At 35.2% G+C, this 13641-nt stretch overlaps 1 protein-coding gene across 4 annotated transcripts in view; it reads left to right on the top strand.

The window, feature by feature from the left end:
* DACH2 (dachshund family transcription factor 2) overlaps positions 1-13641 on the top strand; it is a 758076-nt gene that overhangs the window by 207049 nt on the left and 537386 nt on the right. For 2 of the 4 annotated variants that reach the window (XM_049872470.1, XM_049872468.1), the window contains exon 2: positions 8371-8409. The exons of the other annotated variants lie outside the window; for them this stretch is intronic. In XM_049872470.1, coding sequence (XP_049728427.1) covers positions 8371-8409 — 39 coding nt within the window. The remainder of the gene's footprint in view (positions 1-8370; positions 8410-13641) is intronic. 4 annotated transcript variants of the gene reach the window in all.

Genomic DNA, 13641 nt, shown 5'->3' with positions numbered 1-13641 from the left:
AGCATTGAGCCTTTTGTACATTGTTGATTATGCATAAGTACCTGTAGAATAAATATTGAACTAAGCATTTGCTATGATAGGATGAGGAGATAAATGTGGTCTCTCTGGATCAGTACACAGATTCTTAGATAGTAATTTTAAGTAATTTTGAAGAGTTTCCTTCAACTATTATAGAAGTTGATTTCTTACACATCATGAAAATAACAAAGTTTATCAAGGAAAAAAGAGTATTTCAGTCCTATTCAGGTAGATAGATAACTATTGTCAACAACAAGTGAAAGAATACTGGATCAGATTTAAAAAATTGAGTCTCGGTTTGTATATATGTAAAAGTGGAACAATGATTCAAATCCACTTTTGCACACTGCTTTAGTTAATGAAGGGAAAATGCTGTTAATTGCAAAACAACAAAAAAAAATTTTTTGGTAAGGTATTATTATTTAAACATGATATTTTGAACATGTAAAGGAGCTATTTATCTAGTGTATCAAAAGGTAATCATTTGTCATATTAAGCATCTGCCTATGGTCTCTTAATTGGTAAGGAGCATGCTTTTTATTTTATTTTTAAATAGTAAAGTGGTCCTTGTCAGGGATTAAGTCAGGGAATGAAAATCAGGGATCTAACAGACTTTCAAATCAGTAATCCCCTTCATTCCCACTCCTACCTCCCAGTAATACATTGAGAGCATGTCCGGGTCAAGATTCCCTTTCTCTGACCTTCCTTGATTGTCTTCATCTGGAGCTAGGCTAAACCAGATAGGATTACCAGAATGATCAATTGGCAAATGAATTCATTTTCTTAGAAATAGCTTAGCTTAGTTCTGCTTACAGAATTGTCAGTGTTCATGTCTAATTTAAGCTTCATTAAACAAATAAGCCAAATGCTAGGAAAAGTTATGGTATAATTAAAAGAATTTTTACAAGATTCTTTCCACAAATGACTTTATAATGAATCTACCTTTTTTTTTAATCCATCAATAATTCAGTGTATTTGATACCATCAAATAAGGTTGGGCTCATCCTGTTTCTGATCAACTTTGGCTACTCCTAGAAAGTTTAATCAGATTCTAAAATAACAAGGTGGCTGTCCTTATACACATTATGTACCCCTGTCAGTGATGTCAATCAACCCAGTACAGTAGAAATAGATTCTTGAAATATGTGTCATGAAAATAAGCTTGAAGACTCTATAGGGAAGAATTTGAATAAGAGGAAAGCATTGAGTGCCTCCTATGTGCTAGCATGTGTGTTAGGCAATGGAGTGGAACAGCCAAGAACCATAGCCCATTCTTCCATGGAACTTGGATTTTAGTAGGGCAGATAGACCTAAACTAGGTTGTTGTTGTTGTTTGTTGTCAAATTGATTCCCACTCATAAGACCCTAAGAAGATAAAATAATTACACACTGTGATAAGTGCTATGAAGGAAATAACATTTTAATCAGCAATTCAGAGCTGTTTAGGAAGTAGGCTAACTCACTATCACCTCGGTGCCATATCAAAGCTAACTAAAAGCTGTTAGAGCAGAGGTTGCATCCAGTGTTTCAAGTACTGTAATGTGCATGCACCATAAAGATTTCATTTAGTGCTTCCTATGGGTGGGCGGCTACGGCTGCTAACCAAAGGGTCAGCAGTTCAAATCCGCCAGGCGCTCCTCGGAAACTCTATGGGGCAGTTCTACTCTGTCCTATAGGGTCGCTATGAGTCGGAATTGACTTGAAGGCAGTGGGTTTGGTTTGGTTTTTGGTTTTATGGGTGGGTGGTTCTGAGTTGGAGTTGACTCTATGGCAACGAGTTTGTTTGAGTTGTTCTGAATATATAATAGCAAGACATATTCATCACCTGGAAGACCTGAACTATAACTACTGTAACAGTACTGACAAAGTCCCTTACTCAGGAGGCTGGCTAGAACCCCCATACAGACCAAAGGATAAGATTCGAAGGAATTACCAGTGGTCACCCATGGTGTCATTAGCCAAACTTGTAAACATGGATAGCAAGACTGTAAGGAGAAAAATTTTCCAACAAAAACATGTGGACAAAAATGCCATAGCATTAACTGATCTAAAATTTATAAAGGTTTTGAGGATTTTTAATGTTTAAAGCTTCATAAAATATACATAATTTCACATAGGTTATCTAATAATCAAGCAATTATGTGGCTTATATTTACTGATATTATTTACTGCTGTTTACTGCAGAATATTATTGAAAACACTATTTGGAATTCACTGATAGTGTTGCTAGAGACGTTCAACTCACTTCATCCTTGATGGTACTTATAACCATATTGTTGTTGTCGTTAGTTGCCATGGAGTTGGCTCTGACTCATGGTGACCCCATGTACAACAGAGTGAAATGTTGCCTGGTCCCGTTCCATCTTCATGATCGTTGGTATATTTGAGTCCGTTGTTACAGCCACTGTGTATTTGAGTGCCTTCCAGCACTATATTGGACAATATTCTGTTATGATCTATAGGGTTTTCATTGGCTAATTTTAGGAATAGATTACCACGCCTTTCTCCCTAGTCTATCTTAGTCTGGAAGCTCCACTGAAACCTGTCCCCCACGGGTGACCCTGATGGTGTTTGAAGTACCAGTGGCTTAGCTTTCAGCAAATGTCAGCCACCATAGTACAAAAAACTGACAGGAGATGAAATACATACTGTAAAAAAAAAAAAAAATTTTTTTTGGTACACATACTAAAATAATTATTGTTATAGCATGAGAAGAACAAGTTATTCTTATCTTTTATAAACATTGTCTCAAAAAAGACTGTTGACACTATGAACCATAATCGTATCTCCGAGATTCCTTGTTATTATAGGATATATGAGAAAATCATTGAAACTGTTGAGGCTCCTCAGACTGTATGTACAAAATACTGCTTGTATAAAGGATCATCTGCCAGAGACAATTGGCATAGCGTCTTGCATTCTTTAAGTTATATTGGCTGTCTGTATTAATAGAGGAGTATTTTATAACCAGAAACCCCCTCTCCTACAAACAAATTAAAAAAACAAAAACAAAAAAATCCCAACCATATGCCATAAGCACATTTATCTTTACTATCATCTCATCTCACGTACAATTTTCTTTTTTCTTTAGACTCTGACTTTAAATCTCACTAACTTTTAAAAGAGTAAAGCTTATGCATGAAAATTTATCGGGAGAATCAGAGATTTAATATGACCAAAGTAGTTGTTATTCCCAAATAATTCTAGGAAAAATAAATTTCTGAAAGGAGGGAAATCTTCCATTTTAATTGTTTGGACCTTGAATCAGATGATTATGTTGTTGGAGACTTAAAGACCAAGAGTTTGTTTGAATACCTTCTAGTAATTTAAATAGGCCTGAAATATCCAGGACATTATTTTTATACTTTTAGAAGATATTTTCCGTTCCACTTTCTTCTATCATAGATGCTTGTCAAAGAGTTTTCAGGATTCCTAAGGAGATTAAATAGCTTTATAACAGCTGCTATGGAGCAAAAGCTGACATATAAAATGGATAAAGTTATCAATTAATACAGCAGAAAGCCTCCTAAAAGTTCCAACAGTAGAAATGCAACAGTTGACATGTTTCAATCATGTTGCCGGAGGATCTAAAGAAGTTTTTTCAACACATATTTACTGGTGATTTATCCCCTACAGTTGATGGAAGGGAAGACATCATTGCTGGACTTACGTCCTATTTATTTGTTTCCATATCAACATTTTGTTTTTTGCACTGAGACCAAATAAAAAAAAAATGACTAAAATAACTTGTTTGCACAAGGAACGGTAAAGGTTAATTCAGGAATCACAAAAATATGGCAGTAGATGCTAAGGTAACAGCTGATTCCCACTTGGAAGCATAGGAAATATTTTTATTGACCTTTTGGAATTTTAAATATGTGGTTACTACTCTGAATGATACTGTTACTGTGGGTATAATCAGAGCTTATTTCTTATTGAATCTATTTTCATTTAACACAATTTGCTCTGGGTGCCTTTCTATATATATAAGAAGGCAGTAAATTACTACCGGCTTTTTCAAGGAGCCTGGTGGCACAGTGGTTGAGAGGTATGGTGAGCTGTGGCTGCTACCCAAAAGGTCAGCAGTTTGAATCCACCAGGTGCTCCTTGGAAACCCTATGTGGCAGTTCTACTCTGTCCTATAGGGTCACTATGAGTTGGAATTGACTCGACAGCAACAGGTTTGGTTTTTCAAGGGTCAAAGGATTGTCTTTCATTAAGGAAAGTGAATATATATTTTTAGGTAGATAAGTGACCTAGCACTTTTAGTGCACCCTCAATAAATAATAGAGTACATACATATGAAAGTTTCTAGAAATTCCTCACTTTCTTTGGAAAAATTGACTAACGCTTAGCTAAATTATACCCACAAACTTTAAAATAATGGCGATAAAACTCAAATTTCTACTGGGGTCAGGCAGAGAACATAAATTCAATAAGGGGCCAGATATAAGATCATAGGAAGTTATGAGAATTACAGGGAACGGCAGAGCTCTGTCTGTCTATGGGTAGCAGGTACTTCTCAACTTTATCTAGTTGTTGCTAAGCCAGTAAGTATGGTGGGACCAGTATTACAAAATCTTCCAGTAAGTATGGTGGGACCAGTATTACAAAATCTTCCTGTTTGTTTGTTTTTTTCAGTTGAACACAGACATTTATATTCTTATGTAAAATTTCCAGATTTTAAAACTCTGGGCAGACCAAACAAAATATGTCTGGCAGGACTAGTTTGCTAGTTTGCAGCCTCTGGTTTAAGAGCAATGTTGTGCAGAATGAGTACTGACCTAGGGGTCAAGGGACTCAAGAATCTAGCCTTGTATCTTCTACTATCTAAATGTGCAGCATGCCTATCAATATTATTATGTCCCCATGACAATAAAACTGATATGACAGTCTTGGGGGAGAGTTAAAAAAGTGGTTCCCTAAACCCTGGTGGTGTAGTGGTTAAGAATTACAGCTGCTAACCAAAAGGTTGGCAGTTTGGCTCCACTAGGCACTCCTTGGAAACCCTGTGGAGCAGCTCTACTCTGTCCTACAGGGTTGCTATGAGTCAGAATGGACTCGACGGCAAAGGATTTTTTTTTAATACATAATAGGGGAAGCAAGGTGGCAAATTGAGGGGAAGTATCTGTGAACTAGGAGCCAGGAGACTGCTGTCACTTTTCCATGTGACCTAGGCCAAGTAATTTAACATCTCACAGGCTAGTTTCCTCATCTGTTAAAAGGTGCACGCTGAGGAGCCAACTAGAATAGTTCAGGCTCCCAATATATCACGTGGAAAAAAGAAGAGCTATACTCATTGAAGAGGAGAGGAATAGCTCCCCCTTGCCTTTCCTTCTACTACCCTGGATTTCACTGAGGTTCCTCAGAATCCAGTTTGAAATCCATTGGAGTAGACAATCTCAAAGATTCACTGTATCTTTAGAATGCTCTTTTTAGAGTACTTTCCCCTGTTTGAAGAATTAATGAAAGGAGCACTCTCGTTAGTTACCTTCACATTGATGGTAGGACTAATGATGTGATATTTGATAGTGAATTTTTAATTTATTCTCAAAAGGTCTAAAATATTTAAATTCAACAGGTCTGTGAATTCTTAATTGCCCTCTTCACTTTGTGGTATTTTATTGCCTCTTGAAATGTGTTTTGGTTGTATGTTGTTTCTCTACATTATTAAATTAGATTCTGTGATCTAGGTTTAGTTTTCTAGAGTGAGAGTTCCATATCTCTGATTCTTTTACTAAACTGGCTTTAATCAGAGAGGTGTGGTATTCTGGGTAGCAATCATTGCTGTTAACTTGGGTAAGACTTGAACTTACCTAATGAAAGTTGGAAGAATGAAAGTATGAAAATTTACTTATCTGTGATACTGGGTTAAAAAAATGATCTTCTTGACCAATACAAAATACAGGTTGTTCTCAATTATTCAGTTTTTGGGTCTCATCCAGAGTAGAATCACCTTCTAGTTATAACTTGTTTGTGTGTGGGTCTCTCTATAGCAAGGTTAATCAATATCCTAATGCAGTCTACCTGTAATGACGAATGGAGCTGGTGAGGTGTGTAGGGAATCCTTACTACTTGCCACCTTAATAGTGATATATTGAGCATAATATCTCAGCTAATATTCTCCACTATGTGTAATCCCTTTTGTCAGTGGAGTCATAAGAACGTGGTTATATGTCTATTTCTGCCACAAAGGTAAATTTTAGTGACTTTCAAGCCCTTTGTTCACGACTTTTATTTCATAGCCAGACTCAGAAGTGGGGAGAGCAGCAAAACGGAAACCTCAGGAGACAAAGAGGAATTATAGGGGATAGGAAACACTTTAGGCCAACTCCGAGAATCCCAGATGATTTCTTTTTTTTTTTCATATTGAGAGCTATTCTATACTGAGCTGATAACATTTGTAGCATCATCTAGTTGTTCAATAAAAGTTTTCAAAATATTGATTATTTGACAAGATATAAGAAAATCTAAATGAATTAGTTGACGTCACAAAAGGAACAAATTCGGAATTGTAGAAGTCACATTTTATTTAGAATGTTAGAAATGAAGTCCATGTATTTTACTTGTAGTCCCTAAAGTCCTAAAGATTTAGTCAGCGTCAGGCAGTATTGCAAAATGCATTCGTCACATTTGACAAGAGGAAATAACGTGCCAAATGAGAAATTTTCAAAATTCAAGGTAAACTCCTGATTTTCTAAGAAACTTTCAAATCCTTGATAAAATGACAAACTGTTAACTCATAGATATTAACATATTTATTGAATAATTCTAACAAGAATGGCTCAGTAATCAGTAATTTTTCAGTCTAAGCTTGAATAATCTATTAAACCTATTCCACAGAAGATTTAAATGATTTTTTGAACTTAGTATAATTGTGTAAATACAGTGATAACCAAAAGAGTTCTGTTGAATTTTAAAAAGTTTTATTTTTTAAAAAAAGGGGAAACATCAAATCCAGTGATATATAGACCACTGGATTAAGGAAGTATGCATTATCATTGACTTGGTAGGTGTGAATATATTCCACATTAAAATTAAAAAAAAAGTCACTCCAAGGCAGTTTGGGTGAGTGAACTGTAAGGCAAAATTTAATAGAGAGAACACAAGAGTAGGTGAGAAAAGGCCCGTCTTCACTCCCACCTCCCCTCCCCAGTAATCCCAGATATATGTTTGTATTTGTTATTTATTTAGACATCTTTCTACAGATCTTTAAGCAGGAAAGCAGTTGCCTCTCGAAAAATAAATAAAACAGAAAACAAAACAGCACTAACAAAAATAAATTTAAAAAACCTAGAAGGAGACTTTAACAAAAAACAATTAGAATAAGAGATTAGGAAGAAAAAAAAAAACTGGAAAAACAAAACAAAGCAAATAAACAGAAAACAGGTATATTTGCAGTGGGCATCACAAGGAAGTTCCTGTTGCTGTATTACTAAGAAGCGCATTAAAGCCCATAAGAGCCAGATTATAGTCCTTATATAGATGTATTTAGCATGTCATTTTAGATTTTGTTTTTCTTCAGTAAAGGGCTTGAGAATGCTGGGAAATAATATACTACTGGAAAGAATGGTCATTTTGTTACTTAAGTGAAGTGCGTGGGGTTTTATTGATCTCTTTTTTATTAGTTTAATTTCCTGTATGTGGAGATGTGTATGACTGTGCATGTGTGTATGTATGTGTGTCTGTGTATGCGTGTGTGTGCATGTGTAACCCTTGTGGGAAAGATGTAAGATAGCTCAGTTTTACTCCAGAAATAAGTATATTGTGAGCTACATGATTAATGGCTCCATGTTTAGGAAATTAAGGCACAACATTGATATTGGCTTACTTTCATCATCCTGTTGGCTAAATAAAAAATGAGAAAAAAAAAAGATTCAAAGGGAACGTTTTCCCAAAAAAAATATTGGAATACCCAATGGGATGGGAAGGAAGGCTCTTGAGAGAAAGGGAAAAGACATAATATTGCTGAATCTGTATTTGGAATTGTTACGACCCGAGGCCATTTTCTTCAACAGAAATCTATAACCTTATTTCCTTGACTTCATATATAGAAAAGCCCTAAACCACATGACATTTCACATTATTCTTTACTCAATGGGGACTAGACCAGAAATGTAATAACATTATCTATGTATTTAAAACACTAATAGCAATTCAGGCTTTCCTACCTTCTTTGTGCTCTTCCCTGCTGGTGTTTCATTGTGTGTAACCTATCTAAAATTTCTGCAGAATTTAAGAAGATTTTTTTTTGTGAAATATAATAAAGCCTTGATTAATTGGAAGCGAACTAATGAGAACTCTCAATTAACCAGTTTTATTTATTTATTTTTTGCTACACTCTCCTTTTAGAAGGAAGAGGCAAATGACAAGAAAACAAGCTGTTAACAGGTATTTATGTATTTATTTTTTAAAAATCAACTTCCTGGGAATGTCCTGGAGCCTGTACAGTTTCAGCCTGACTTCGATTATTTTGTTCCCTGTCCTATACTTACTAAGGTAGGGAAGTAGAACCATTTTAGATTTTCAGCAGCAAATGTTGAATCTTGCTTAATCTTTACTTAATAATAGTAACAATAATATCCAAACGGCTATTTAATTAGAACCTAGGCAGCTAAGTAGAACCTTCTGTCTGAAGGTTTGAGTTAAGTGGATTCTCATGGTTTCACTATAGCCAGTCAGCAATCATTTATATCAACTGGGAACAGATCCCAGGACCGTGAAGAGGGGAGGTGGCTTCCAGGTACAGGGAGTGACTCCCTCTATGGAAACTAAAACAAAAGTTAGAGTAAGGCTGCAAAGTTAATGGGGGTTGAGTGAGGGTCACTCACACAAAAACCATGACACCTATGTAAATTAATGGGAAAGTAATTCAGATGACCACCTACCTGCCACTTGGCTTTGAAATGCTTAGGAAGGTACATTCACTTTTGCAGGGCAGCACAGGTTATTAAGTGTGCTACAGCAATAATGGAAAAGAACCAGGCCTTCTAATCTGAAGCTGTTTTGAACACTAGGCACAGATATGTTTTCAAAGTATGCTAGTTGACATTTGACATTTCTTTTTATTCTAAAATTATATATTTATCTTATTTGGAAGTCTAAGTAGATCTATAATTGAAACCTCCTAAATATCAATGAAAATTTTAGTTAAATTGCACTCAAACCCAAAACCTGTTGTCGTGGATTAAATTCCAACTCATAGTGACCCTGTAGGGCAGAGTAGAACTGCCCCATAGGGTTGCCAAGGCTGTGATCTTTAGGGAAGCAGACTGCCACAGCTGCCCCCCGCCCCCCACCCCCCGCTGGTGGATTCAAACTGTTGACCTTTCAGTTAGCAGCCAAGCGCTTAACCACTTCACCACCAGAGCGGCTCAGATTGCACTCAGAGATGTCATATTGCTCCATCCAGCCTTCATACCTTTTAGGTTTTAATGGGGAAAATAATGGGTGTGACTCAGAGAGGCAGTGGAGAAGGAGGGCAACCCATGATACTAAAGTAAGTTTTGATATTACCTGGCAATAGTGCCCCTCTTCTCTTCCACTCACCCTCTGATGACTTTTTTCCTCTTTCTTCAGAGCTTCTCTTGATGCATGTTTTATCCCTAGTTTTCTACAAGAAAAATGTCATGGGGCTGTGGGGAGATGTGGGCCACATCATATAATTTATCCTGTGTTTTCAACATAAGAAAAAAAAATTTTTTTTCACATAGAAAATGAAAATCACTGTGGTGGTGTTCCAGTTATCTGAGATATTTTCTATATTAAAATAAGTCTTAAATATCATGCACACTAAATAATATCCAAGTGGCCTGAAGCAGTGGATGTGCCTCCTTAAGTGCCAAACATTCTATTAGATGGTGACATTAATGCTGGGGAAATTAAAATCACTAGATTTTATTAATGAATGAATTTAATTGGAAAACTTTGTGTTGAATTTGGAATCTAGGTTTGGGATATTGAAAGTGTTTCCGATTTTATATGAATGCAGTTGAATTCAGCCGTTGAAAGTAGCTTTATTTTTATTTTCCTGTAAAGTGACATGCAAATTAATGTCAATTTATTTCTTTTAACTAAACATAAGAGTAGTTTATAACTATACTTATTTATTTTGGATTATCAGAGCACTATGTTTGGTTTTATATATACATATATATATAGGTTTTTTATATATATGTATATATGTGTATATGTATATATAAAATGGGATTTTACATTTACTGCAATGTGAGAAAAAACATGAAATGTTACTGAAAATCTACGCACTGATTCACTCACATAAACTACAGAGAAACCAGAATAGTCACAAACTCTAATACCTGCTGAGGCAAGGCTGGTAAATGAGAGACCATAAGCAACAGAGAGTGGTGGGGACCATGGTAAGCTAGAGGATATATATTCTTTCCAAAGGTGGAGGCTATTACTCAGCTCACCTGAGTGTTACCCTGTGGGAATGCAGGCCCATTGTTGCTAAGATCGGACAGTTTAACAGAACCTGGGAATCCAGGTTTTTTGTATGAAGTTCCCCAAGTCCTAAATAACCCAGCGCTGTCGAGTCGATTCCTACTCATAGCGACCTTATAGGACAGAGTCCTAAATGCTGGTAACTACTAAAAACAACAAGGAAATAGCACTGTGCAGAAAAAACAAAACCCATCTGTGATCTGGATCTAGCCCACGGGCAGTCAGTTTTTGACCTCTGCTCTAAATTGTAAATCCTCAAGATACTGCAATTTAAGAAAAAAAAAATTACAGTTGGTCATAAATGTATCCGAAGCTCTTGATGATGGAAAACTCATGTAAACCAAATAAATAATAAACTGAGTGCTTGTAAATAACTCTCCAGCTACTCAAAAAGGTGGTTATGCCTGTTGTGCTTTTTTTTTCTCCATAGAAAGAGCCAAGATAGCTTTCCCTTTAAAGTTATTTGGAAGTAAAATAAAATTATGAATGATATGCTTTCATATTTACCAATGAAATGCAGTATGAAACAGGTTATTACTGCCATGTCCAATATATAATACTTAGCATAGGTTCTGTCACATAACATAATTAGGGCTTATATTTAAAACCCAATTTATAAGGCTTTAATAGAAAGAGAGCCATGTGTATAGCATGTGTTGTTTTATTTTACATTGGCTTGCCTTTAAACAAATCCCCAATTCTATCTAGCCAAGTTTCTTTATTTTTACAAATGGTTAAAATAAGAAATAAAAGAAATGTAAGTAGTTAACCCAACAAAACTTCATTTGAACTTTTGATAGGCATTGACAAAGGTAAAACAAAAGTTGGTCATCTGAGATTTTAGTAAAAAGTAACTCTTTGACTGAAGTGGGACTTTGCTTGTTTGTCTGTCCTGCCCTGGACTTTAGCACATAATCCCACTGTGCTACAATGCTTTTGACATCTGTATGCCCTTTTCATTACTGGCAATCCAAAAGCATATTTGTCTAAAAAGGAAACAATTAAATCCCAATCTCTCTAGGAAAAAAAAAAAAAGAGAGAGAGAGAGAAAGAAAGAAAAACACCATACTGCTAAACCGGCTTTAACAACCCCTATAATCTGGAGCATAAATCCTTAGTCCAGATGGTAAGTTAACACTGTCATTTCTAATTTTATTTTTAAACTCAAGAACTTAAAAAGAAAGAAAAAAATTCATAATTTCTAATCCTAATAGAACTAGAAAAAACTCATTTGTCAACCAATTATTCTAGTTACAGATTTAACACAGACACTTATGAAAGATAAGAAATTGTTGGACAACTGGTCAACACATATGACAATGTGCAAAACAGCTGATATTTACTTAAATTAAATGTGGGTACATAGTGCTGCCCTTTCCAGATCATCAAATGGTTTTGACCACAAGTAATCTGTTGCATGATGGAAAAAAAAAATGATAGGGATGAAATATCTTTACGTACTAATTTATTGAGCCTGTTCCCTAAAAGCCTTACCAACTGGAGATTCTTCGTTAATTGGTTAGTCTTCAAAGACAGGATTTATAAGATCAGTGATGGTTTGATGCATTTGACCAAGTGTATACATACAAATAAGGTAATTCGGGATAGAAGTTCAATGAACAACTAGTACTTTCTGTGCCAGAAAATAATATGTAACATTTATCAAACATGATATCCCAGGTGATTCCTCATGCATTAGTTCATTTAATCCTCATAACAACCTTACAAGGTAGGTGCTATTGTCATCCTTGTTTTACTGATGATGATACTGAGGCACAAAAAAGGGTTAAGTGACTTATCCAAATCCATATACTGAGGCACAAAACAGGGTTAAGTGACTTATCCAAATCCATACAACCTATTAATACCAGAGCCAGGATTTAAATCAAGGTAGTCAGATTTCAAATCTTGTGTGCCTTAGACCAAGGAGCCTTGGTGGTGCAACCATTAAGCACTGGTCTGCCAGCCAAAAGATTGGCATTTCAAACTCATTGAGCAGCTCTTCAGGAGAAAGTCCTGGCAGTCTGCTTCCGTAAAGATTATATGTGTATAAAAACCCAGTGCCATCGAGTCGATTCCGACTCATATATATATATATATATATATATATATGTATGTGTATATATATACCAAAAAAATATATGTGTATATATATACCAAAATATATATATACCAAAAAAAAAAACCTGCAAACTCATTGCTGTTGATTCTGACTCATAGTGACCATATATATATATCTGACAAAAAAATGGCACTTCTATTCTGAGGTAAATATTTAATCTTTAATAAATAATTTTGGTAGCATCATTTTGACAGTGTAGTAAATTATCAAGATTAATGGTGAAATAATTAAATAGAAAGAGCAGAAAATAATGAAATACCTGTGGACCAGTAACCAGATCTACATTTTGCTACCTTTGATTCAGAGCTCTGTAGAACATTAATGATATAGCTAACAATAACCTCCTTTCTACTCTACCCTTTTCCCGAGGTACCAATATCTTAAAAATGATGTTTATTATTCCTTATTTTTAATATTTTTAATGAAAAATATTTTGTGTGTTTTTAAAATGTACCTAAATGAGATGATACTGTGCTATCCTTTTGTTGTAGTCACTCAACATTATGTTTTTGAGATTTATCCATGTTGAAAAATGTAGTTAGAGTTCGTTTATTTTTAATTTACTATTATACCATCTCATTGTATGAGTATATCACGGATTGATTATTCTTTCTTATATCAATGGACATTTAGGTTGTTTCCAAATTTTTGTTATGGCAAACAGTGTTGTAGTGAGCATCGTTTTTTTTTTTGGGGGGCCCATGTGGGAGAATGATTCTAGAGTATAAATCTAGATGTGAAATTGCTGGGCTGTGGGCTATGCACATTTGCAACTTTAGTAGTTATTGCCAAATTGCTCTTCAAAGCTGTTCTGACTTGCATTCCCACCAGCTTTGTACATGAGGTTCCATTTTCCCACATTCTTACCAGTGTAGTAGATATTTTTAACAAACAGTTCCTTTGAAGAAAAAGTAGTTTCTTTTTCATAATTACACACACGATTACACAGGCGAAACATTGATTCTAATCAATTAGTGCACATATAATGTTTACTAGCACTGTTTCTATCATTCTTTCTTTTTAAACATATGTAATTC

This window comes from Elephas maximus, chromosome X, assembly GCF_024166365.1.
Source record: "Elephas maximus indicus isolate mEleMax1 chromosome X, mEleMax1 primary haplotype, whole genome shotgun sequence".
In the NCBI taxonomy this organism is placed as follows: Eukaryota; Metazoa; Chordata; class Mammalia; order Proboscidea; family Elephantidae; genus Elephas; species Elephas maximus.
Note: the sequence above shows the minus strand (reverse complement) of the source record. Positions and strands in the feature narration are given on the sequence as shown.